The sequence below is a fragment of the Vicugna pacos genome, chromosome 10 (genome assembly GCF_048564905.1).
Source record: "Vicugna pacos chromosome 10, VicPac4, whole genome shotgun sequence".
Lineage (NCBI taxonomy): Eukaryota > Metazoa > Chordata > Mammalia > Artiodactyla > Camelidae > Vicugna > Vicugna pacos.
Genome location: NC_132996.1, coordinates 39,785,812 through 39,813,201, shown reverse-complemented (window position 1 = coordinate 39,813,201; position 27,390 = coordinate 39,785,812). Strand labels below are relative to the sequence as shown.

At 37.6% G+C, this 27,390-nt stretch overlaps 1 protein-coding gene across 2 annotated transcripts; it reads left to right on the top strand.

Moving 5' to 3' along the window:
• The first annotated feature begins 681 nt into the window (after positions 1–681).
• TPH1 (tryptophan hydroxylase 1) lies at positions 682–27,008 on the top strand. 2 transcript variants are annotated; one of them, XM_072969637.1, is made up of 14 exons: positions 682–2,861; positions 3,202–3,355; positions 5,027–5,265; positions 5,700–5,853; positions 6,418–6,554; positions 10,590–10,773; positions 12,844–12,944; positions 15,703–15,770; positions 15,916–16,112; positions 16,645–16,780; positions 17,491–17,617; positions 19,111–19,206; positions 19,982–20,115; positions 20,634–27,008. In XM_072969637.1, the coding sequence occupies exons 5-14, from the start codon at positions 6,438–6,440 to the stop codon at positions 20,806–20,808; spliced, it is 1,335 nt and encodes a 444-aa protein (XP_072825738.1). In that variant the 5' UTR covers positions 682–2,861; positions 3,202–3,355; positions 5,027–5,265; positions 5,700–5,853; positions 6,418–6,437; the 3' UTR covers positions 20,809–27,008. The 2 variants fall into 2 exon arrangements, with proteins under 2 accessions (XP_072825738.1, XP_072825739.1); XM_072969638.1 differs by lacking the exon at positions 5,700–5,853 and having other exon boundaries at positions 682–3,355.
• Positions 27,009–27,390: the final 382 nt, after the last annotated feature.

Here is a 27,390-nt window from a genome sequence, read left to right as displayed (position 1 = left end):
AGGAGGTATCTCAAGCCTTACAAGTTTAAAAGGAGACTAAATTTTTTCCTCCCTGACAAACCTGCTCTCCCTTTCCCCATCTGCATCTCAGTAAATAGAACCACAGCCTACCCAGTTGTCAAGTAAAAATCCTAAGAATCATCCTTGAAACCCCCTTTCCCTTACTACTCCTCTCCCCTAGATCCTGCCATTAATTGATGTGTTGACTCCATCTCCGAAGCAGATCCTCAGCTTGTCCTATTTCTCACCTCCATTCTGCCCCATATCCACCATTGTATCTCAGCTGGGCTCCTTCAGTAGTTATTCAACCAATCTCCTTGCTTCCACTTTTAGTCCTTGCCCCCACACCCACCACTACAATTAATCACCTGTCCACCTTAGAACTGGGAGGAGGGAGAAAGGGTGTGATTTTGAAGCCCTTTTAAACTCCATCCTGAAAGATTGATTTGACTTTGTAAAAAAAAGTTGTACAAGCCATCTTAAATGGAGTTAAAGACAAATAGGAGGCTTAGATGACAGCAATGCATGTAACGGTTAATATTCATAATATCTAGAGATGAATCTAGAATATAAATAATACAAAATAACCAGATTGAAAAATGAGCAGTGATGTAAGAAATGCACATGTGAGCAAATGTCTGAGAAGATGCTCAACCCTGCTAATAATTAGAAAAATGTTAATTATGGATATTTGTTTTTGCTATTCAGATCATTGAAAATTAAGATGAATAACATACACAATTGGCTAGAATAAGGAAGTTGTTTTACATCGTTGAGAGTAGTTATGTGGGTTGGTGTAATCTTTTTGGAAGGCAGTCTGGCAGTATTCCACATCTGGGAGTCAGTTCTACAGAAATACTAGACTGAATGCATATCTGCACAGATATTGGAACATAGGTTCTAGCATTCAGTTGTCATTCACTGAATAATTACTTACTGAGAAACTACTATGTGCCAGGCCCTGGGATAGCCAATGAAGATTCAACAGAAAAAAAAAAACTGACACAATTCTTTCCCTGTGAGAGATATAAGTAAACAAATAGTCAACAATAGTCATGCTAATAACTGTAACAATGGTTGGTACAAGTGCCAGTATGAGAAAGGGACAAATGGGAAATCGAATTTAGGCTGGGGGAAGTTTTACTATCAGGCAAAAAACTGACCCTCTAGTGAAAACCTGAAGGATGAGAGTGTTAATCAGGTGAAGAAGCAGGGGTTGGGTGTGTGTGGTGAGAGATCTTCAGGTTAAGCACGAGGGAAGCTCCTGAGGTGGGAAGGAACTTTGATTAAAGGACTAGAACACAGAGCCGTGGATGGAGTGCAGTGAAGAGGAGAGTGATAGGGTAAGAGGCAAGAGGGGTGAATAGGGGCCAGATTTGGGGCCTTTACAGATCATGGAAAGGAGCTTAAATTTCATCCTATGAATGATTGAAAGCCGTTTTATAGTTTTAATCAGAGTAGTGGCATAATCATGTTAGCATTTTTAAAGTGTGGCAAAAATTGCACTGTATATGATAGTTTTTGGCATATTTTTAAAATAAGAATGAACAGAAGGAGAGACCTGAGTGGAAAAAGGAAAACCAGTGAGGAGGTAATTGCAGTAGTTCAGAGATAATGGTGGATTGGACAAGGGCAGTGGCAGAGGAGATGGGGAGGAGTGGATCATTTCAAATATATATTGAAGTAAAAGAGACAAAATTGACCCAATTCGTGGGATGGAGGAAGTGAGAGAGAAGCTTATGAAAGAAGGAAGGAGGACTTGGAGGGCAGGGAGATCAAGCTTACTTTTTTTTTATTCAGATGAAATTCACATAAAGTGAACAGTGCTGTGGCATTTAGTGCCTTCACAATGTTGTACAACCACTACCTCTAATTCCAAAACACTTCCTTCATTCCAAAAGAAAACTCTGTACCCATTAAGCATTCACTTCTCATTTTCCCCTGATACCCTCCTTCACACAACACCCTTGCCCTTGGCAACCACCACACTGTATTCTGTTTGTATGGACTTAACCTATTTTGGACATTTCATATAAATTGAGTCATGTGATATGTGACCTTTTGTGTCTGGCTTCTTTTATGTAGCATAACACTTTCCAGGTTCATCCAAGTTGTAGCATGTATTAGTACTTCATTCTTTTTATGGCTGAATAGTATGAATACATACTGTATGTATCTACTAGCTTCTTTGTCCATTCATCCATGGACATTTGGGGTTTGGATGGACATTTGGATTGTTTCCACCTTTTGACTATTGTGATTATTGCTCCTGTGAACATTTGTGTGTAAGGATTTGTTTAAGTACCTGCTTTCAGTTCTTTTGGACATATCCCTAGGAGGGGAATTGCTGGGTTATCTGTCAATTCTCTGTTTAACTTCTTGAGGAACCACCAAACTGTTTTCCATAGCGGCTGAACCATTTTACATTCCCATCAGCAATGTTCAAGGGTTCAGATTTCCACTTCCTCACCAACACTTGTCATTTTCCCAAGTTCACTTTTGAATATGGTAAGATGCCAGTGTGTCATGGAAGTGGAGATATAAAATAAATTATTGGATATAAAGGTTTGGAATTCAGAAGGGAGATTTGAGCTAAAAATATATATTTTGGAGTTGTTAGCATATCAAGGATACTTAAAGACACCAGAGAAGTGACATTGACAAGGAAAAGGACATGGACTGAGAAGAGAAGAGGGCCTAGGTCCTTGCCTGGAGAAAACCTGAATATCTGGAGGGAAGAAAAGAAGGAGCTGGCACAGAAGATAGAAGAATCAGTCTAAAGGCACCATCAAGCCAGTTTAGCAAGTAAGAAACTGGAGATTGGAACTCAAACATGTTCTGCTGAAGATCCAGGCAGTGCAGTGAGTTGTCTTTTTTTTTTTTCTTTAACCGTTCATGGAACCAGTACTTTTAATATCTCAAAAGCCATATCTCAGGGTCAGAAAACTCTTTTGCCATAGATTCTGCAGATCAAGATGATAGGACAAACATAAAGAGAAACACCATTTCCTGTCTGGGTAACACCCAAAGCTTCTCATTTTGGTACAAAGATATTCATGTCCTAATCTCTGGAATCTGTGACTGTTATCTGCCAAAAGAGACTTTGCTGATGTAATTAAATTAAGGATTTTGAGATGGGGAGATTATCCTGGATTATCTGGGTAGCCACAAAGTATTCACAAAAGTTCTTACCTGTGATAGGGGAAGACAGGAGAATGAAATTCAAAGATGCTACATTACTTGCTTTGAAGATGGATGCATGGGTCACAAGCCTAGAACCAGGGAAAGGCAAGAAAACAGATTCTCTTCTGGAGCCTCCAAACGGAACATAGTCCTGCAGACACCTTGATTTTAGGTCAGTGAAACCCATTTTGGACTTCTGACCTTCAAAACTAAAATAATACATTTGTGCTTTTTTTTTATTGGCTAAGTTTGTGGCAGTTTGTTACGGTAACAGTGGGAAATGAATACATTCACTAAGATTGCTTCTTTTCTCGAGTGTCTTGACTTATTTACCTCTTCCATAGCTTCCATGGAAATGTCATTTTTTCACTCTGTGATATCATTCTGGTATTAAGAAGCAAACACTTCTAATCAAGCAAATACATATTTTCTCCAACTGAGAGTTCTTTGTGCCTTCTCAGAGTATGTGAATTTATTTTAAATTGTATCATTGAGTCCAATGGAAATTCTTAATTAGTGGAATTCCAGGCACAATGCTGGAGATGTTTTGGGGAGGGTCAGGGTCATCTTCTGAATTCCGTCAGAGAAATGGGAAAGCCCCAATGCCTGGAGTCTCCCAGGGCTGTGGCATCTAAGTATGTTTAGAGAGACTCAGAAAACTTGTCTGCTTTGCTCAGTCCTTCAAGGTGACCTTAGATAGGGTTCATTAATATCAACTACTCAAGCCCCTCCACCTCAGGGCCAGTGCCCAACCTATTCTCCTGATCTCTTTGGCGATGGGCTCACTGAATGACTTGGCCCCATCTCTCTTCTCTAACAGAGTAGGTTCCATCCCTCCCATAGACCCAACTTGAGGAAAGCTATCTTTGACCTCAGCTTAGTTCTAAAATGTCTCTACTTGGTCAGTGCTTTTCATGGTATTGTAGTAAGAACACCAGATTTAAAGTCAGAATGTTTTTGCTTGATTCTTGATTCTGTTTACTAGCCTGTACCAGAAAAGGGTCATAGAGCCTCCTGTATCTGAGTTTCCTTATCTGTAAAATGAGGATAGTATTTACCTCATAGAATTATTATGTAGATAAAAGGAAAAATGCATTTGAAAGCTGTAAATGTCCTGCATTAAAAGTATATCCATACTCAACAACGAAAAGGAACAAATTACTGATACATGCAACAAAATGGGTGACGTTCAACAGCATCATGTTAAGTGCCAGGAACTAAAAACCTATACACACCACATGATTCCATTTATATTACATTCCAGAAAAGGAAGCAGTAGAGGGACATAAACAACATTAGTGGTTGCCAGGGGCTGGATGTTAGGGGAGAGGATTGAAACAAGGGAGCTTTTCTGAGGTGATGGAAATGTTCTATATTCTATTTGGTGGTTACACAACTGTATATGTTTGACAAAACTCACAGAGATGTACATCTCAAAAGGGTGAATTTTACTGTATGTAAATTGTATATCAACAAACTTGACTTTTAAAGAACTGAAGCAAAAATTGTAGTGTGATATATATATAGTCCTTCAGGACAGGATCTGATGGACTGAGCACTCAGTAAATAACCTAGTCCAAATTTTTGGCTTCTGTGACATGTTGTAAACATATGATTTTCTGCTAAAATAGCATGCTTATCTATTTGTCTGTGTTGGGGATCGGGGGAGGTGGTTCCTGCTTTGGTCGCCAACCGGGAGAAGCAGTACAAGCCTATGGGAGGTCATTATGCCAATAATGAATCTTATCTTGGTTTGGAGGGAATTTTCAACGCTGGATTGTTTAGTATTAGTCAGACTTCTGTAGTTAAGAGTGGTCTAACATCAACTTAATTAAAACACCAGACAGATAGATACACGTGAAGACTAAGGCGTGAGAGTCTCGGCGCAGGCTGGCGGAAAGTCAGAACCCAGAGGCGGTCAGCTCCCCGGACGCTCCCCACGACCGGCAGGCGAACCTCTTTCTCATTGGCCACCGCCCGGCAGCCTCGGGCGCCCATGGGCCCGCCCCGACGCCCGCTTCTATAAGAGGCGGGCAGCGCGAATCCGCGGATAGACCCAGCTCACCGCTAGTGGCGCCCAAGGTGAGTGCGGAGGCCCCTTCCCCCGGGACCGGGGACCACCGTCGCGAATTTGGGGATGCTGCGGTTCGGGGAAGAGTCAGGGTCACCTTCTGGGAGATAAACGCCCGTGGGAAGCTGGGCCTGGGAAGTGAAGTTGTACCCCTGTGGTCACTCACTCTTCTCCTTTCCTCCTATTCTCTTCGTGGAGAAAAGACTATTTTTGAGCGCCTCCCTTGTGCTAGAAATAGCCTCTTTGTATATTATCTAATTTCACCTCCCCAGCAAACTCTGTGAGGTAGATATTTCTTGAACTTTACAGATGAGGAAACTGAGGTTCAGAGCTGAACCCAAGTCTGTTTGTTTCTCCTGTGCTAGCAGAAACAGACACATTCTTTTTCCTTCCCTTCCTCTCCGTCTAATGGCAACATCTCTTTTTTCCTTCTCTTCCTATAAAGGGAACCCTCCCTTAGACACCCCCAAAGAAAGGGAGTCTCTTATGCAAAGCCTCTCAGCACCTCCACCCAAGCCCAGGACTAAGACCTTGGGTACCAGGTTACAACTGACAAAGAGGCATAGGTCCTAGTAGTTCAGATCCTGTCGATAGTCCAGGTAAGCTTAACTTTGTCTCTGATCATTTGGTTTTCAGAGGTTTAAGTTAACTCCTCACTGATGCTCTACTGTCGTTGACTTGGGGAAAAAAACTACCAGAGTTGAACTTTTTAGTACTGAATCACTATATTGTACACCTGAAACTTTAAAAACAAACAAACAAACAAAAACAAACAAAAAAAAACCGGACCCAGTATAAAAAAGAGCTGAAATTGTAGGGGGAGAGGAGGTAGACTTTCATAGAGGAAGAGTGCCCAGTTCAGGCCACAATAGCCAGGAAGACTGCAAGAAGCCCATGGGCTTAAGTCATGCCCTGAAAGGATTAGATTAGAGAAAAAGAAAAGGAAACTACACTTGTATTGTATGCCTATTAAATTCTAGGCACTGTGCTAGGCAATGATTTATCTTATTGTGGTCTCATTACAGCCTTGCAAAGTATATCTGCATATACATGTTTTACAGGTGAGGAAACGAAAACTTGGTTAATGTTACCGAATGTTGTGTATGTTATCAAATATTGTCTACGTTATACAACTTCTCTATATTTTCGTATTTTATTTTTAGAGAAGTATACCAAATTCATTATGATTGAAGACAATAAGGAAAACAAAGACCATTCCTTAGAAAAGGGAAGAGCAACTCTCATTTTTTCCTTAAAGAATGAAGTTGGAGGGCTTATAAAAGCACTGAAAATTTTCCAGGTAAGCACTCTCCATATTTCTGCATAGAACTCTTATAAAATGAGTCTATAAAATTATTTGTAAATTCTTCAGAAGTGCACTACAGAAATTTTTAAGCACTTAAATTTCTAAAATATTGTTCAATTCTATCAAATAGGCAAAGGATACAAACAATATACATAAGAGGAGATGCAAATAACTAATAGAGAAATGGAGGAAAGATTCACTTCATAGATTTGGGAGAAGCAAGTTTTAATTTTATTAGATAAAATATTACAATTTAATGATATTTAATGATACATTAACAATATATTAAATGATATACAGTGCAATAGCAAAGATTCAAAAATTATACTGCTCCCTACCATCAAAGTTTCAATGCATTTGGCATTTAAATACACCTTTGGTGTGAGGGAAAATTGGTGTGATGTGTAGGAAAACAATCTGGTAATATATGTTGTGAGTCTTAAAATGTTCACATATTTTTACCCAGTAATTCCACTTCCATAAATCTGTCTTAAAGAAATAAGGCTCAGTCATCAGAACATGAATATTTACTGAGTACGTGCCAAGTGGAGGGTGCCCTGCCAGATATGAGGGATGCAGACCGGAATAAAGTAGACACATAGTGTCAGCTCTTACAGTGTGAATAGTCTAGTGGAGAAGACAGACACTAAACAAATAATTGTAGTCAATAAATAATTACATGTGTGTAAACTGAACTGAAAGAGGAGTACCATATACTATGATATCATTGACCTGTGAGACAACCTAGTTTAAGTGCTTAGGGACACAAAGATTTATTTATAGAAGCTAAGAATTATAAACAAACTACTTAAGGTATAGGACTGGTTAAATTATGCTATTAGAACATCATTGGGGTTAACTTTGTGGGCTCTGTAGGCAAACCACCTGAGTTCAGATCCTTGCTCTGTCACTTACTGACTGTGTGATTGTGGGTAAATTAATTAATTTCTCTGTGCTTCATCTTGGCATCTATAAAACGAACCCTACCTACCTGATAGGGTCATTGTGAGAACTAATAAAGTTAATATATGTAAAGTGCTTAGGGTAGTTCAGAGTAAATTATCAATAAGTGTTAGCTATTTATAAATGAACTTTATATATATATGCTATGCTATTAAGTAGACATTTGAATATAATATTTCAAAGAATTAAAAATTCTAAATATAAACAAGTAGTCTCGAAGAGTTTGTGATAAAATCATCAGTTCTTTTTAGCCAAGCACCTCAGTCCCACTACCTAGAGGCAACCTCTTTTAACTATCTCTGCTCTTTAGTTCTTTTGGTGGTGATTTTATAATATCTAAAAGTTGTTCTGATCTCTCTCTTTGCGTTGTCAGTTTATATGATATTTATTTACTCTATATTGTGAAAGATACTGATACCACCTCCATCTCTTCTCCCTCTACTCCTCCCCAAATTTGATGATTACATGATTATTTTAAGCTCTTCTATTGATTATCTTTGAGTCTTTAAATAGTATACCTATATTTCTTCCATCAACTTTCTTTTTTATTTTATTTTTAATCAGTGGATACTTGTGCATGGTTTAAGAAGTCAAACCCATGTTATAAAGTTTATAAAGAAAACAGCAGTCTTCTGCTTCATCTCTCTTCATCCCTAAACTCCATTTAGTTTGTTGACCTAGGTGCAGAGGGTTTTTGTTGACTTAGGTGCAGAGGGTTGAGCTAATCATATTGCTTATGTCATGTGGACACTGTCCTCTTTGATGTATACAGCTTCCTCCTGTTTCATTCAATCTCCATTTCTCTCTTCTGATAGGCAACTACTCAGATGTGTTTGAGCTGTGAATGCCATTGAATTATTTTTTTATGTTACTTAGATGTTGAGTTTTTGCATGTGCATGTATTGGTAATTTATATAAAGGTTATTGTACAATACATATTTCTTTTACTCAGCACTATATTCTTAAGATCTACCCATGCTGCTGTGTATCCATCTCATTCATTCTGACCGCTGCATAGTGAGTGATGTGGGTGTGAACCCACCTATTTTACTTATCCTCAGCCCATAGAGGGCAACCATTTTCAACTATTTTAACTATATTTTCTAGTATTTACTTCCATGTTTATAAACAATATGCTTATTCTGCTGCAGTTTCTTGATTTTTCCATTTGTAGATATTACCTATTGATTTTCTCTGGTGGAAGTGAAGATTTAGCTCTCTTTACACAGGTCCCTTTCCAGTGGCTCCCTCAAGTTCCCTTCCCTCCATCTTCCCAATTTTGTTATACCCCAATTTTTGACTCTATCAGTCTTTAGTGTTTTCATTATTAAGATTATGTAAATCTTGTTCAGAAAGACCATATTATCCATTATTCTGACTCTCCCTTTCTTGTACAACAGGATTACAACACAGTCTTTAAGGGCATGAACTATGGAGCTGGACAGCCTGAGTTTGAATTCCAGCTCTGACACTGATTAGCTGTGTAGCTTTGGGCAAACTGCTTAACCTTTCTGTGCCTCTGTTTCTGTAACTGAAATATCTGATAGGAAATGTCTCACTTATTACTTTAACTTAATCTGAAATTTCCTAAATTTGACTAAATTTTTTTTTCTGGATGGACTTTGAAATTGTTTAGTTTCATTTCCTCACCAAATTCATCAAGATTTTGATTTTGATAGCATTCACTTATAGATTAATTTAGGAAGAGTTGACATTTTGTCTTTTTCTCCAAAAACATAATTTATAGATCTATATTTATTCAAGTCATCATTCAGAAAATATTTATGAATGCATTCTTAATTATAAAGATTCATAAGAAATAGATTCAATGAAACTCTCTTTTACTCCTGATCAGTTCCAATGTATTTTATAACTGGCTTTCTATTGATTCCATGATAAATTCTATGTTCCAGGATAAACCCTACCTATTCCAGTTTCCTGACACTCTCTCTCCTTTCTTATCAGATTCTACCTTTGCTCATACAGTTCCTCCTGTTTATTTTTTAAAATGTTTTTATTGAAGTAGAGTCAGTTTACAATGTGTGTCAATTTCTGGTGTACAGCACTGTACTCCAGTCACATACAGTTCCTCCTGTTAAGAATCCTACTTCTTCCCTTCTGTCTTGTTATTCTATTTTTTAAGACTCATTTGAGTTCCTATCTGCTCCACAGAACCGTCTACTTTCTCTAACTTATAATGCTTTTTCTCTTTGCCAAACATCTTTTGCACCTGAACACTCAGCGCTTGTATTTTCTTTTATTCTTTCATGTAATGGCCAATCAGATTATAAACTCCTTGTATGTCTTGCCCTTCTTTCTAAGCTTCACAGCCCTTACATGGCTACATGGGTGTTCACTTGGTTAATTTAGATTGAACTGATTAGTATTGGAGATCATCTACTCTAACTTTCTCATTTTTTAGATGAAGAAAACTGTTGGGTGATTGGTTCTTATGTTTCATGATTATGTCACCAGGGCTTTTCCTCAGCACCCAAATTGGTAAGAGAAGATATGCTGCCCCTACAGGTTTACATCTATGGCGCTCATACCTCAGGCTGGCATGGGTTACTAAGTTTATTGCTTAGGAGATTGGAGGTTTTAATATTCTGTGTTCAAGCTGTTCATCTAATTTTATTAAATGCATTTTTTGCAAAGGAAATTTTTCTTTCTAAAGTACTAACACTACTACCACTTAAAAAAAACTAGCCTTTATTTTAGGGAATTTTCAAATGGTTCTTTTTATCTAGGAGACTTGGTCTTTTGATTTGAAGGCCAATCAATTCTGGTAATCTGAGGGACTTTCTAGTGAGTGTTAATTTATTTGTTAGTTTCTGGAGGGTGTAATGAATTTTTCAAACTTTTTTTGAATAGTACCTAATATTTAGGGGGAGTTACTTTGCTGTTGACAGCACCAAAAACAGGTCCCTTTCCAGTGGCTCCCTCCCTCCCTTTTCCCCTTTGTCTGTCATGGCAAGTGCTGAGGTTGATTTTTAGTGGTAATGGGAGCTCAGAGACTATAACCGTTTGAGGCAGTCATATGTAATCTTCACTCTCTGCTTTCCACAGGAGAAGCATGTGAACCTATTACATATCGAGTCCCGAAAATCAAAGAGAAGAAACTCAGAATTTGAGATTTTTGTTGACTGTGATATCAATACAGAACAATTGAATGATATTTTTCATCTGTTGAAGTCTCATACTAATGTTCTCTCTGTGAACCTACCAGATAATTTTACTGTGAAGGAAGATGGTAAGTTTGAAAAGTGAAACTACTACTCATAAGATTAAGTGCATAATGTGTGTCCAATCTTATGTTTATATTGAAAGTATGAAAGTGAAAATAAAAGTCTGTCTTTTCAAATTCCCTACAGTCTGATAATGAAGAAAACATAATTGCTCAAAATGCTAAAGAAAAATTAGAAAGCAACATTTTATCAAGGTCGAGAGAAGTGAAAAGGAAAGCTCGAATATAAGGAAGAATTCAGAATAGTTAGAAATCCATTAAGTTATCTCAACTTTCAAGTCATCAAGCATTTCTTGATCTCACAAACCTCCCGTTCACAATCCCTGAGCCCTTAGAACTCTCACAAGGCAAATATCTAGCAGATATTATGTGAATTTGAATTTGGTGAGCCTGTTGACAATTGCTGACATCTATGATGTGAAGTACTCTATATGTGAAATACAGCATTCTTCCTTGTCCTCACTTCCACCAAAACCAAAAGAAAAAGCAATAAAGCCTTCTAAGGTTTCAGATACTCAGATAGCAAAGATATAGGCTAAGATCTATTGTGGAAAAATCCTTGTAGTTTACTTGGTGCAAAAGACAAATGGATAAATGTTACATTTTAGATATGATACCCAATTTAAAATAATCCTTTCAGATTATGTCACAATATTTGGGGTGTAATCAGGGCTGATATTCATCTGTTACGGGTTTGTATGGCTATAATTTATTAAAATATCGACATACTAATTCCATTTCTGACTGGTAGATAGCTTCCTCCCTGAGTCCCTTGAGTGCTCCCCACCAGGCCTGAAGCCTGTGTGACCCCCATCCTCCCCGGGAGTCCCATGCCCACCACAAGCAACTAAAGGGTTAACACCTGGCAGAGCCAGAGCCTGGAACTCTGCCTGTGTCTATTTTGAGTGATTGGTGCCCTGTTGTATTTGTTGCTAAATCTCTTGAATATCTCTTCTGGGTATGTTAGAAAGAGCATTAAACTGGAGCGAGAAGGATTGAGTTCTAGTGTTCTCTCTTCCATTGGAGACAAGTTATCTTGGATAAATTACTTCACCTCTCTGGATTTTGGTTACCTCATCTATAAGATGAAGAGTTTTGTGGAGTCTAAATGGTTTGGTTTATATTTAGGGACCACTAACTTGTGTCAGTCAGTTTCTACTAAGAAATGCGGATACGGGGAGAAGGTATAGCTCAGTGGTGGAGTGAATGCCTAGCATGCACAAGGTCCTGGGTTCAATTCCCACTACCTCTGTTTAAAAAAAAACAAATAAATAAGCCAAAAATTACCTGCCCCTCCCCATTAAGGAAAAAAAGGAAAAGAAATGGAGATTTAAAAATAAATAGTCCTACCCTAGAGTTGTTCCCGTTCTTTTTCTATGAGACAGCCATATACAGATACATTATAGTAAAACATAGTAAAAGCTTTTAGAGAATTAGAGTCATAGTATCACAGGAACCCAGAGCACAGAGAATTAGCTCCACCTACAGGGTCAGGGAAGGCTCATTCGATTTAGGTCTTGAAGAAAAAGGATATTCTCAGGAAAGCAGAAGGATGAGGTGGAGCAGGGATTAGAGTGGGATAGGTATTCCCGGCAGAAGAGCAGCATATACAAAACCATGGAATTTTATCAAGGCTTGTATGTCTGAGGGATGGTGAGAAGATCAGAGTGGCAAAGATGTAAATGATCTCTAAGATCCTTTTCATCAACAAAGATAAACATTCGGAGTTTTTATTAAATTTGCACCTTGATCTGTAAAGTTGTGCACCCTTATCTACTTTTTTAGGATAACTAAATATGTGGCTTAAATTTTTTTTGAATTTTTGGTCTATTACTAAAGTACATCATTTCTCTAACATTTAGGAAATCAAGGCTCAAAATACTTTTAAGTACAAAAATTTTGAGTAAGATTTACATATTAGAACTAGAGCAATTTCCTTGTATACATTTTGCCTCAACATAGAAGGTAAAATTAAAAATCTCATCCAGATACGTTTATGACTTTCTTAGTTTCTTCTTCCTTATTGCCTTATTTAAGATTGTCTCTCCCGCTGTTAGTGGTTTTTGTATTTTGTAGGTATGGAAGCTGTCCCTTGGTTTCCAAAGAAGATTTCTGACCTGGACCATTGTGCCAACAGAGTTCTGATGTATGGATCTGAACTGGATGCTGACCATCCTGTAAATATTTTTAATAAATATTTTCATGAAAATAATTTAAAGCAAACTAAAAAATTAAGGGCAATTTTTATTCCTTTTTTGGAGAAAGTACTTATCCTAGACTAAATAGGATCTTGATTAATCTGGATTTTGGGAAGTGTTATTAGTCCCTCATGTTGGTGGAATTGAGACCAAGTGATTAAAGAGCATAATTTCATTGGCTGCAGAACATCTGTCTGTGCCTGGAATTCCTATTACTAAGAGCTATTCCAAGAGTTATACTACAGTGAAGACTATCTGCAGTCAGTTTCTATTAAAATGGGCATAGGTTATTGAAGAGGGAAGTAAAGACAAGAAGGAGAAAGATTTATCACCTATGCTTTCCAGCATAATTGATGAATTAGGAAGTTGTTTCCTTGGAAAATTATATGGGATACAGTACAGGCATGAGTTGGAGAATTAGTAAGTCCAGAGCATTATGATTTCTTGTGGAGCTCTAGGATTCCAGGAGGGGAAAAAGTTCAGCTGCGGTGTTCACAGACCAGGGATTTAATCTAGCTTCTACCACTTATTAGCTGCATGAATATGACCTTATGCCTTAGTCCCCAGCTGACTGATCCATTTATTCTATAACATCTTATCGAGTAATTATTGGAATTAGTAAATTACTGTACCTGCCCTCAGGGAGCTTACAGTCTAGTTGAACAGGTAAAGCACACATTTATAAGTAAACATATTCAGAATTTAAATATGATGTGTGCTAAGTGGCACGAACAGACTGCTTAAAGATATGCATAAGACAGCAAACACTTCTAGCTGAAGAGATCAGAGAAAGGCAACCTTTTAAATTGGCCTTAAAGAATTTTGGTAGGAAAGCAAGGAGAGGAAGGATAGTTCATTGCAAAATGATCAAAGTTTCAGAGGCAAAAAAAATCTGGGGCATGTTTATGGAAAGGTATGTAAATCAGTTTTACTGACCTACTACCAAGTCCTGCTGATTTTCACTTAAATATTTCTTAAATTTATTCCTTTTTTATTCTTACTACCACAGCCCTTAACTGGTCTTCTGCTTCCAGCTTTGCCCCCTCAAACCCACCCTCCACATAGTCACTAGAATGCTCTAAAGCCTCAGTGTGACCATTACCCCTCTTCCACCTAAAAATCATCAATGGCACCTACACTAGTTACATATCTAAGAAAATTGAAAACATATGTCCACACAAAAATCATAGAGGCATTCTTCATAACAGCCAAAAGGTAGAAGCTACCCAAATGTCTATCCACTGATGAATGGATAAGTAAAGCATGGTATGTCCCTAACATGGAATAGTAATGGCCATAAAAAACATGAAATACTGATACATGCTACAACATAGGTGAACATTGAAAACACTGTCATAGTGAAAGAAGCCAGTCACAAAAGGTGATATATTGTGTGATTCCTTTTATATGAAATGTCCAGAATAGGCAAATTCATAGAATCAGAAAGTAAATTACTGGTTGCTAAGGGCTGAGGGAGAGGGGAAAATGAGAAGAGACTGCAAATGGGTACATTTCTTTTTGGGGTGATAAAATATTCTGAAAGTATGGTGGAGGTGGTTGCACAACACTGAATATACTAAAAGCCACAAAGTTATACACTTCAAAATGTCAATTTTATATGTGAATTTAATCTTGATAAAGCTGTTTTTTTTTTTAATCCCAGTGGCTTCCTATTACCGAAAGACTAAAATCCATGCTCTCACAGGCACTAACTAGCTTTTACCGTGTTTCACCTCACTCTCCAGGCTCCAGCAGCAGTGGTTTGTCTGTGTTTTCTTAGGTGCAGCATGCTGGTTTTCACTTCTGCGCTGTCCTTGTGCTGTGCTTTCTGTCCTGCACCCCCCTGACCCACTCTACCCCTGCTCTCTCCACTCCTCTTTTGAGACTTAGCGTAGGAACCCTTTCCTGACCTGCACTACCCTCTTTCACATACTCTGGATTATGAGTTTCTCTTTTGTGCATACCTCTAATAAGGCATTTATCAAATTGTTTCATAATAATTGGTTAAAGTAAACCGCCTGAAGACCCAGATTGTGCTCTGTTTCTCTGGATTTCAGCACAAGACCAGGAGCAGAGTAAAGGCCTATAAATCTGTGTTAAACACGGGTCTCATTCTCTCCTTTCAAGCGTCCTTCCTGTCTTTCCTATTTTGTATTGTTGGCTAGATCCTCCGAAGATTTGCTTTTTGATGCCTTATTTTGTCTGTTTTTCTCTTAAATGTTTTTCATAGGTATAAATTCTAACGTTATTGTTTTGTCTTTTTTTTATTATCATTATTTGCTTCTGCAAATTATGAATATGTTTGCATTTTGTAATAAAATCTGAGGTTGGATTCAGTTGCCATGATTTCAAGTATTATTAATTATCATTGTGTTATTAATTAGTTTACAGGAAAATATAACTGAATGTATAGTCAAATGATTAGGAAAAAAAATTCACCCTTGGAAAAGAGCCATGTGTATAATTAGGGTGGTACTTTTCTTTTTCTTCAGAACTACTCTATTTTTGTAGCTATTGCAGTATTTTTGTATGTATAATATCTTTTATCTTTGTAGCCACTATCATATTAAACTGTCCTATAACATTGACTTTAAAATATATTTCTAAACAGTGCTTGCTCAAAATAACAATTATGCAGCCTTTCAACATAATCACTCAAATAATAATGAAATATTTTTTAAATCATTTGTCTAGTATTTTTAGTATGGATATTTAAAAACGTTTCTTTAATTATCAGGGCTTCAAAGACAATGTCTACCGTAAAAGACGAAAGTATTTTGCAGACTTGGCTATGAACTATAAACAGTAAGTTTTATAAAAATAACTTATCCAACTTTGAAATAATAAACTAAATGAATAGAGTAAATTATACTCATTTAGTAAATAGAAAATAAGTGCTACTGTTTATTGAATGATAATTCAAAATAACTTCCTCTCTTTATCTCATCAGTGGAGACCCCATTCCTAAGGTTGAATTCACTGAAGAGGAGATTAAGACCTGGGGAACCGTGTTCCGAGAGCTCAACAAACTTTACCCAACCCATGCCTGCAGGGAGTATCTCAAAAACTTACCTCTGCTTTCTAAATACTGTGGATACCGGGAAGATAATATCCCACAACTGGAAGATGTCTCAAACTTTCTAAAAGGTAATGAGCTAATTGATTTTAAGGGGAATGTTGGACTCTGTTTTTCATTATGACAGAATTTTTAATAGAGGAATAAAGTTCAGTTGTACAGGAGGTCAGAATTTTTTTCTCCTGTCTTGGAGAATTGGATCCAGTATTGGGCACCACTTCTGAAGAGGGACAGTCATAAGTCATAACCTGGAGCAAGTGTAGAAGAAAGTGAGCTGAATTATAAAGGGATTGGAAAATGTATCCTAGAAATAAAATTTGAAGGACTCTTAGGATGTTTAACCTGGAATTTTAGGGGACTTTACAGCTTCAAGTATTTGAAGGTCATCGTGTGTAATAGAGGGATTACTATGTGGCCCTAAGTAAAGGACAAATGGATAGAAATAGCAAACTTTGGGCTCAAAATGGGGAAGATTTTGCTAAAAGAACCACTTGAAAATGGAACAGGCTCATGAGATAGTTCTGTATCCATGGGAATGTTCATGCAAAAATCCCACACCCACTCGCAGTAAAGATTTTCTCTGTTTTCTCCTTTGCTTTGCAGAGCGCACAGGTTTTTCCATCCGTCCTGTGGCTGGTTACTTATCACCAAGAGATTTCTTATCAGGTTTAGCCTTTCGAGTCTTTCACTGTACACAGTATGTGAGACACAGTTCAGATCCCCTCTATACTCCAGAGCCGTAAGTACTTCTACTGCAGCGTCCGTTCATCAGTATGGTACCTACATCATGAGTTTTTGGTGAAGATCAAGTGAATTAGAACATGTAAAGCAGTTTGAGTGGTGCCTGGCACGTAGTAATACCCGCTCCATTCTCTGTACATGTTGGCCATTATTATTGCCATTATTAATCGACAACCTGCTAGGTGCCAAGTGCTGTTCTAAGCATAGAGGATGTAACACTGAAAACAATCAGACAAAATTTTCTACCTTCATAGAGCTTATATTCCAATGGGGGATATAGATAATAAACAAACAGGTAAATATGTATGTAGAATGTCTGTTGGTTGTAAGTGCCATGGAGAAAAATAAAGCAGGGAAAGGGGATAGAGGTCGGGGTGTGTGTGGGTGTTTTTGTTTTGAAAAGGGTGATCAGGGAAGGACTTGCTGAGATGGTGACGTTGAGCAGAGACCTGATTTGTGTGTGGAGGGAGTGGTGAGATGTGGATGTCTGTATCTGTGTGTACTTGTGTGTGTGTGAGTGTCCAAGGCTTTGAACAAAATTAGTTTCTTTACTGTAATAGTGTCCTTTGTGGTCCATTTTCAAAGTAATACCACCTGGTCAATTCAGGTAAAAGTAAGATCAGATTTTGATTTGATTGAATGGTTGATTGTGCATTTATGTTAAGCATCACAGTGCAACAGACTGTGATGTTTGTACCTCTTTTTCAGAGATACCTGCCATGAACTCTTAGGTCATGTCCCTCTTTTGGCTGAACCTAGTTTTGCTCAATTCTCCCAAGAAATTGGCCTGGCTTCTCTTGGAGCTTCAGAAGAGGCTGTTCAAAAACTGGCAACGGTATAAATCTGGAAATAGCTGTATACATTAGTAATTCTTAACTGGGGTGGGATGTGGGCATTTGTGTGGTTTAAAAAGATGTATTCAAGATGACCATTAGAAAATTTGTCTTTGCTCATATTTAATTTAATTTAATTTAATTTAAATAATTTAAATAACATTAAAAGAGGATGGAAAAATTTAAGGTTTATCAAAAGAAAACATGAGCTTTAAAAAAAGGTAGAGAAATAGAGAACACGAGTACAATTAGGTTAATAGTTTGTATGTCTTCTTCTTTTTAGTAAAAATGACAGGTTCCCTAAAAATGATGCTAAAACTATTTTTGAGCACTAGGTACAAGACAATATGCTGGAAACACGAAGATGAGTAAGGCCTGGTTCCTACCTTCAAGGAACTTATACACAGACAGTTATGTTAGAATGAGAATAAGTCTCTAGAGAAGTTTAGGCAGAGTGCTCTGGGAGCACGGAGAACTGCTTGGGGAAGGTTTCAGGAAGATGAGCATCTGGACTAGCCCAGGGAAGATGATTAATGTTTTCACGTGCCAGGAAAAGAAGAAAGAGCATCTCAGGAAGAGTGCACCCAAGGACAGACAGGAGGTGCCTGGTGTATCTGGGGAAATGACAAGAAGCTGGAGCAGAGTGTGTGAGGGTGGGGGAGGTGGTGTCAAATAGACTATGGATGGTTAAAACAGTGCTTCTCAAATTGTGGTTTGGGGACCCCTGGGGGGGGTCCCTGAAACCCTTTTGCAGAGTCCTGGAGGAAAGATCTATTCAAAATGCAAAGTAGATTTCAATGTAAGAGACAGAGTTCTTAGATATGGTTTCAGATTCCACATTGCAGCTGCACTTTAAGAAACTACTACTTGTTGAGTTTTGATGTAGTATCAAATAAGAATATCCACAATTATCTGAGAAGGCTATTATAATATTCAGCCTTCTTCCAGCTACTTATCTGTATGAGGGTGAATTTTTTTCATATACTTGAACCAAAACAACCTATTGCACCAGATTAAAAGCAAGCAGATATGAGAATCCATCTGTTTTCCAGCCAGACATTAAACAATATTTAGTCAGACATTAAATGTAAAACAATGCTACTTTTCTCATCTTTTTTTTTTGTTTTGTACAATATAGTTACTTTTGATTAAAATGTTATTTGTGTTACTATAAAATGGCTTATATTTTAAAATTAGTGAACATTTAAAAATGTTCTCAGTTTATATTTTTAATATGGTTAATATGGCTAATTATAACCCACATAAACAAAAAGTCTTTGTGGTCCTCAGTGATTTTTAAGAGTGTATAAGAGTTCTAGGAACAGAAGTTTGAGAAGTCTAGTTTGGAATGAAGCCAGATTGTAGAACTACTTGTGAGCTAGTCTGGGGTTCTTGGAGTCTATTCCAGGGTACATTGGGTCAGTGACTAAGAGTTGTAATTTGCTTTAAATCCAGTCATTCAGGATGTGAAAGTAATACTGGTATCTTTTTGCAGTGCTACTTTTTCACTGTGGAGTTTGGTCTGTGTAAACAAGAGGGACAGCTAAGAGTCTTTGGTGCTGGCTTGCTTTCTTCTATCAGTGAACTCAAAGTAAGAGTTGTAAATCTTTGCACATAACCATATTCACTTAATATAATTGATACGACCTGGAAGTTTTGGATCTGAACAAAAGCTTACTGTGGAAAATACTTGGGGGGGGGCAGGAAATATTACCTAAGAGGCATTTTTCTCTATTTCCTAAGTTTTCTGAATAGATATATAATATCTATTATATAAATGTCTATTCAGAGGATTGATAGATCTTTTAAGTTAAAAAAAAAGTGTTTTAAAGCTTTTGCTCACAAAGTCTTGCTGTTTCCTCACCGCTTTTGGTGTGCTAGCAATAACTTCAGTAATTTCTAGGGAATTCTTTGAGATTTATTATTTATCCAATAAAGGAATGAACTTATGTTTATTGAGTGATGGATATGCAAGAAATATTGTCCAAGGTACAGTCTTGCTCTCAAGGAGCCTACCACCTGGTAGTGGGTGCAAGTCATGTATAGGAATAAGTGTGCAGGGTAGAAAGTAGATGCCCTAATGTGGGAATAAATAAAGACCCTTTGGCACCTCCTACATGGAGAACAGCTTTAGAACAATGGAGATGATCTTGGGGCATTTACAGGGAACAGTAAGCCATTTATTTTGCTGGAGTATATTTTGGATTAAATAGAACCATAGGAAATAAGTTTGGAATTATAGGTTCGGCCCATTGCATTAGTAACACATTCAGAGGTATGCTTCTGGCAGTTGCGTGTGGATTGTGATCTATGAAAATTTCAAAATTTCAAAATATTCTTTGATTCACTGACTCCTTGTCCTCTAGCATGCTCTTTCTGGACATGCCAAAGTAAAGCCCTTTGATCCCAAGATTACCTGCAAACAGGAGTGTCTCATCACAACTTTTCAGGATGTCTACTTTGTATCTGAAAGCTTTGAAGATGCAAAGGAGAAAATGAGGTAAAGTATATCTTCCTTATGCCTTAATTTTCCTCTGCAAAAAAGAGGTCCAATAATGGTAGCAAGTCACAGAAGTAAGCAGCTGGATAATTAGAAGCCCACCAGGCTTCTTCTGCCTGTAACTTATCTCCCTATCACAGTAAATATTTAGGGTATGTTGTTTATCATGATGTTCAGTGTTGCAATTACGAATCAGATACATTGAGAAATTGGTTTCTTCCCATTCCTTCCCATAGAGAGTTTATAATGTAATACGAAAAATAAACTGTATACAAATAAAACAACTAGGAAGCCTTTGAGAGATATAGATGAAACGGGCAAAAAAAACATTGTTCTGCATTTTTTTCAGGAGCAATTCATTCCAGCTGGGGTAACAGGGAAAGCTTAATGGCATTTGGGAAAGAACTTGAAGTATGCACAGGATTTAGATATGTTAATTTTTTGTCTAATGGACACTGTTTAGTTTTCATTATTTTCCTCCTAGAAATTGATTGCTTCTCATTTGTTTTCTTAAATAGAGAATTTACCAAAACAATCAGGCGTCCATTTGGAGTGAAGTATAATCCATATACACGGAGTATTCAGATCTTGAAAGACACCAAGAGCATAACCAGCGCCATGAACGAGCTGCAGCATGACCTTGATGTTGTCAGTGATGCCCTGGCGAAGGTCAGCAGGCAACTGAGCATCTGACAGTTGCCAGTCCTAATCCCGAAAGCATCTGAGCATCAATTCAGGGGCCTGTGGGCCAGCTGTTGCTTTGAAGACCTGGTTGTGGAGGGACAGCAGCCAAATATTCTCTACTCCTATTCTTTAATGGACCACTAGTCTTTGAAACTTGTACCTGGATACTCTAGCCACTGTTTTTTTTTTTTTTTTTCAGTAATGGCGTTAGTGAAGTATAATTCAGATGCCATACAATTCATTGACCACTCTGGTTTTCATAGAGAATTTGCTTGACCCAATGGATAGATCTAGTCCTAGCCTGACTCTATTTTCCACAATCCTTCTTGAGTAAAATGACCTTTATGATCACTTAAAATACCTTGATGGGCATTATGGAGCTGATCCATATTGTTACCTAAGATCCTCTTATTTCTAAAGTATCTTACTTACCAACTGAATTTGGGCTGAGCTTGGTCCTAAATTTAATAGGAAACCAGCTGTCTCTGCTGCTAGCCTGAGCAAAAGAGAGAGTAGTAGCCTGAAGCATACCTAGTAAAGAGCAAGTAGCCTAGTTTCCTGTGTAGTGTCTTGCAGGGAAATAGGAAAAGCTAAGTCAAGAAAGGTTGGCTTGGGTATAATCCTTAGGTCCAGGCAAAGAATTTGGGACTTTTTTTTTTACAGGCACTAGGAAACCCATTCCCAAGTGACTATCCTCTTTGGAACTCTTTCCTTTCTATGGCATTGCATGATGCTGGTTTTGTTTTAGATTATCTGTCCTACTCATGGGACCAAGGGGAACTTGGTGGGGGTGCCACTTGCAAAGCCCTGTACTCAAGCATGCAGCCCCAGGGGTTGTCCTCAGGTTACCAGGAGACAGTTTGTCAAGGGGAGAATTCAAACTGAGGCAGTTGAGAGACGCACAAAGTTAAATTTGTAAAAGCAGTCCCAAGCACTTTATTTCCAAGGTATAATGTGAGACTATAATTAGGAAGGCCCGGCATGAGGGTCGAGGGTGGGGAAATGGGTAGGAAATGGTGTAAGATAGGTCAAGAAGAGCATTATAGGACCAACACTATAATAATGAAGGTTGCAAGCACTGGGTTTTATGTGGTGTCAGCGGGGTAGTACAGGGCGCAGGGCTGATATACACAGGTAAAGCTGGACTCCCCAGTACTGCCTTCTTTCCTCCCCCTACCCACCAAAGGAACACTTTCCTCGGACTTCTGTCTTTGGCCCTCTTCTCTCTGCTATCTGCTCATGGAAAATGTCATCCATGGTCATGGCTTCAATTCTTGTTTCATATGACTCATATATTTGCAATTCTAAGACCCTGACATCTGTCTTGAGTTTTTGCCTCTTTAAGTCCAGCTGCCTCCTGGATATTTCCATCTAGATGTCCCATAAATTAGGCCAGTGTTGTGTAACTTCTTATGGCACCATTCATGTAGAATGAAATGGGGCTGTGCAACGTGGTAGCCCTGCCAAGTATCTCAAACTCTATAGGTCCAAAAAGGAACTCAGAATCTTAGGCCCCATCAGCTCTCTCTCCCAGTGACTTCATTTCTGTTAATGGTATATTAAGGGTCATATTTTCAACCAATTTTCCATTCTTTTATCAGCTTCTTCGAAAACTATGCTCTTAATTTTTTTCACATTAATAGTCAAATTGTATACCATTTAACATGTTTTATTTCATCAGACCACTAGATACTTAATTCTTTTTAGATCTCAAAAGAAAGTATTTTAAAAACTCTTAAAAATTTATTTCATTTTATGTTATAAAGTAAATAGAATTAGGAAGATTAATTCATGCTACTTCAGATTTTTATATTACTTATAAATTTTAATAGCTGATCAACAGTTACATATACCTTTGACTGTAGCAGATCTAAGTCAGCTAATCTGAACCCATCTGAAATATTGGTTAGGCAGTTTGTAGTTATATTGGTTAGGTAGTGAAATATTGGTTAGGTAGTGTGTTTGGTTGCAAGGAAATCTATTAAACAAACCATGATAGATAACAAATAACAGCAAATTATGCATACTATATCCAGTTATTTTCATACAACTTTGATCACAGTAAAGAATCATAGTTACTGAATTTTTAAATGATAGTATTTCAAATCACTCTGTGACTAAAGCACACTAAAGAAAATATTAGAGACATGACCATTATAATTCACATCTTCAGGATAATGGAAATATTTAATGATTGACTTTAGCTCTTTCTTCTAAGCTCTGACTTTGTGATATTTAGTAAATGAGGAATCCTGAGAGTTTTAGAGCTTTCATGCATTTTAAATATTTTTCTTCAAAGCTTCAAGGAATATGTTAACAGTTACTAAAACATGAGGAAAGAATTGAACCAAAAGTATGGTTCATAATTCCTAATCAGTGAGTTATTAGTTAGAAACATAGATGGTATTTTCCTGACTTTTGAAGAATGTTCCAAAAGTGGGTTGCCAGAATGCCTGCATTTCTTAATCTGCCTATTTTGTCATTTGGAGTTAAACAGTAGTAATGACACACCAAAATGTGCAGATTTATAGTTCATTTTTAAGTTCACTTGCAAACTGAAAAAATTAAAAATCCTAGAATTCTCTAATGGAACATGTAATAGAGGTCATATATTAATTTTTAGGAAACGTATAAAGATATTGTAGTCTATTTCAGTCTAGTCTTTATTTTACTATATAATATACATCTATGATTTGCTAATTTGTTACTCAGCTGGATAATAAAAGGACACAAAATTCGTGTTCTCAACAAGGATTTATTTTTTGTCAAACGTATGCTAAAAACTGATTTAAATATATATTAGCAATTTTGGTAGCTTCAGAAATCTGTAACATCCTTACACTTCTTTAAAAAAAACCCTATGAATATGAGATACAAAGGAAGTCAAACACACCTGGAACCTAGTAACCACTTTTTGGAATTCTTGATAAAGTCTTAAAATAATTTTCCTCATCTGTAAAAGGAGCTAAATCTACTTCACTGGGTTATTGTAAGAATTGTACTGTGGGAGAACTTTGTAAAAAGAAATTTATTATCCATATGTAAAGAATCATTAATCTCCTAATCAGAGGTTCTTCATAGCTTCTGGATGATTTTAATTTCCTCCAGAGAGATTGAGCTTTTGCTTCTAGCAGGAAGAATATAATGGCATAGGAAGACTGTCTTAGTCCTATTATGGATTAAGCCAATTAATTTGAAGCTATGTTTTAGCTTTGTGAGGGCTGATCTATTTCCATTTTACCTCTACTTTTAAGGTGTAGCCCTTTAGGGATCCCAAAGGAAAGCTATGAGTGTGAACCAGGGCTTCTCCATGGGGACCCTGGACTCCTACTTTTCTCCCTTCCTGTACTCTCATTCCCCCTGGCCCCATAAAATTGCTAAAAGTACTCTTCAGTTTCTCAGCTTTTCAGCTGCGGCTTTCAGTCCAGTTTCTTAGCTTCCATGTCACTGCTTGCTAATTAATTAGCAAATGCCTCTCGCAGAAAAGTAGTGCCAAATATAGTCTCTCAGCTTTTAGATCTTGGACCTTCAAGTACTGGCTGCTTTGATAGCTCTCCAATGACTTGAAACAGATTTTTAAAATATTTTCCCCCAGCTTTTAAAATTGTTTTTGGTGAAAGAATTGGTCTGCAGCTAGCAAATCTACCTTTATCAAAAGTGGAAATCTGACCTCAGAGTAAATCATTTAACTTCTTTGAGCCTCAGTTTTCTCATCTATAAAATAATTATTCTAACAATACTTATCAGTAATATTGAGAAAAGCAAATAAGATAATCTAACGGGAAAAATTTCCTAACCTGTGCGGTACAGAAATAGGCTGTATGGCTCAAAATGCTTTATACTTTCCTCTTATGGGGAGAGAAGGCATCTGAAAATGATACCATCAAATAATTTAAATCCACCTCCATTCAAGAACTCCAACTCACCCAAGCTGCTAATGGGATGACCTAGTTAGTGACATGTGCAACATCTCAGCACTTCCAAGAAATTGTATTAAGGGATATAACATAGTAATATAATTGTAAGTTAGCTTAAGTACTGATGCATGTACATTCAAGGGATAAAATTGGAAAGCAACTGTATTCTCCCAGCCCTTCTCTCTATTAAAACTGACTCTGGGTAATTCCTCCGTGTCCCTTTGGATGAAATTTCAGGTCCCTGCCTTGGATTTTCTGCTCACTCTAAGTCCTTAGCTTCTAATCTCTCTCTCATTTCAGTATTTTAAAATTCCTGTCTTGTGTAAAAGTTCAAAACATTACATTTTAAGGTTAAAGTTTTTCTTCTCTAGAACAGAGAAAGGAAGAGGTGTGCTTTGCATCTTTATCTTCTTGCTCCTCCTTCCTCGCTCATGAGGATGCCTCTGGCTCCTCTAGGATTGGGAATAGAGGTGGAGAGGAGAGGTAAGGAGTAGGAAGTTTGTTTTTGGTCTGATAATGCTGAGTTGGCATATGTGTTTTCTGTACTTGGTAAATATTTAATGATGACTCATTCTCATGTGTTTTGAAAGAACTTCCCACTTCTTATTTTTTGGGATCTCTTGATATGGGTAAATGTACCTCTCAGATTGGGCTGTTGAATTCATTTTTCTCAGCCTCTAGGAATCTAGTGGTGGGCACTCTTCTGGGTGTCACTTCTCCTCTCCAGAAATTCCCTTGATCTGGGTCTAAGACCATCCATCCGCTTGTTAATTTACTCATGAATGGGAACACTTATAGGGGAGATACTCAGACATTCTTTGTCTTGAAAAACTCTGGACATGAAAGACCTCTCCAAAGCATCAATCTCTCTTTGCTCAACTATCAGAGCAGTCATCTGGCCACAAGCCATTGAACATTTCTCAGCAGGAATTGGACAGCAACCTGCCCAGCCCCTAATCTGGAAGGATACATACCAAGCTCTCTTATTGGCCCTGCTGACACATGCCTTTCCTTAGACATGAGCTGGGCAGGACACAAATCACACTGACAACTACTGCCACATATATTCTATCAAAATTCTCTCAACCTTTCCAACCTCTTTCATAGCCTGGAAGTGATACACTGGTTTCTAGACACCTCTTACACAAGTTCTGCTTTGGTGGTCTTGTACCTCACTTTATAATGTGAGAGGAATTGGCACTTAATATTTTAGAGTCTTAGCCAAAAAGGAGAGGGGAAGGGTCCCATTTTTACATCCTATTACATATGCTTAAAAAGAATGGTCAGAATTTAAAAAGGCTACTCCTATAAAACAGTCATCAAACACAGTATAGTTTTTCCACATCACGTTCCCTTGAGAATTGAAGAGCTGCATTGCCTCTCTAAAGTCTGCAATTTTCTTAGCATGGTTCTCCATGTTCAAAATGCCACAGGCTGGAGAGGTAAAGGTGAGGTGCTGCCCTCAAGTGGTCTTGACAGGCAGAAACATCAAGGACTGGGTGGAGTGAAAGAATGGGAGGGACTGAGTGAGAGGTACCAGAGACACTCCCCAGGGCCTCCCAGGCATAAGTAATGAGTACTGGAGGCTTGGGTCAGCAGAGGGATCAAGAACTCCTCAATATAGACTCTCATCTTTAATATGACCCCATATGTACTGACAAGATAATGTCTGGCTTGGAAAACGTGGGTTATGTACAAAAAAGCATGAAAAAAAAAAAAAACCACCTGTAATCCACCATTTAGCGTGTGCATGTGTGTGGGTGTGTGTGTAAAATTGGTATAATAGTTACTTCAATGACATATCATGAACATTTCCCTTATTTACTATCTTCCAGACGTGTTTTTTAATGGCAGCTAGTATTCAATTTTACACGGCCATATAATTTAATCAATTTGTTTTTGGACTTTAAAGTAGTTTCTTTAAGTTCTTTATTATTTTATGTAACCCCATAGTGAATAACGTGCAGTCTAAGGTTTTATGCATAGTTACTATTTTTTTCTGGTGATAAATGAACTTGTTAGGTAGCTTAGATAGAAATGAGCACTGGGCAGGAGGAGAGGAAGGGGAAAGGAACAATCCAGAACACAAGGAACCTGATGTCAATCAATCAGAGCGCAGGGAACCTGAGTTGTCAATCAAGCAATCAATCAATCACTAAATCAGGATACAAAAACAAGGAAAACGAGGGAATGGCACCATTTTTCCTCTCTTGGATTGGCCCGCTCCCAATTCTCGGGAGTGTATTGTTTTACTTTTTTAACTTCACTAATAAAAATCTTGCTTATATCACGCTTTCTGTCTCTCGTCAAAAATCTTTTTTTCAGGTGACTAAGAACTAAGGTAATTCTTATTTCCTTTTCCTGGTAACAAATTGAATTGGACTTACTAGCTAAATATCTAAGTACCTAGCTTCATATTCGTAATATGCATTGCTACATTTTCCTTCAGGAAAATTGTACTTAATTTAGTTCCCTCTAGCAGTGTACGAGGGTGTCTGATAAAAGCCATTTTATATGAAAATCTTTGTTGGGTGAAAATTATCCAGTTATTACCTTGATAATCAGAATCTGGACCAAGGCCATTCTGGGAACGCTGAGGGTTAGAAGGCTGCCCTGGCAGGAATCCACGATAACCAGCCTCTTCAGGAATCTAAGAGGGCGGGGTGTGAGTTAC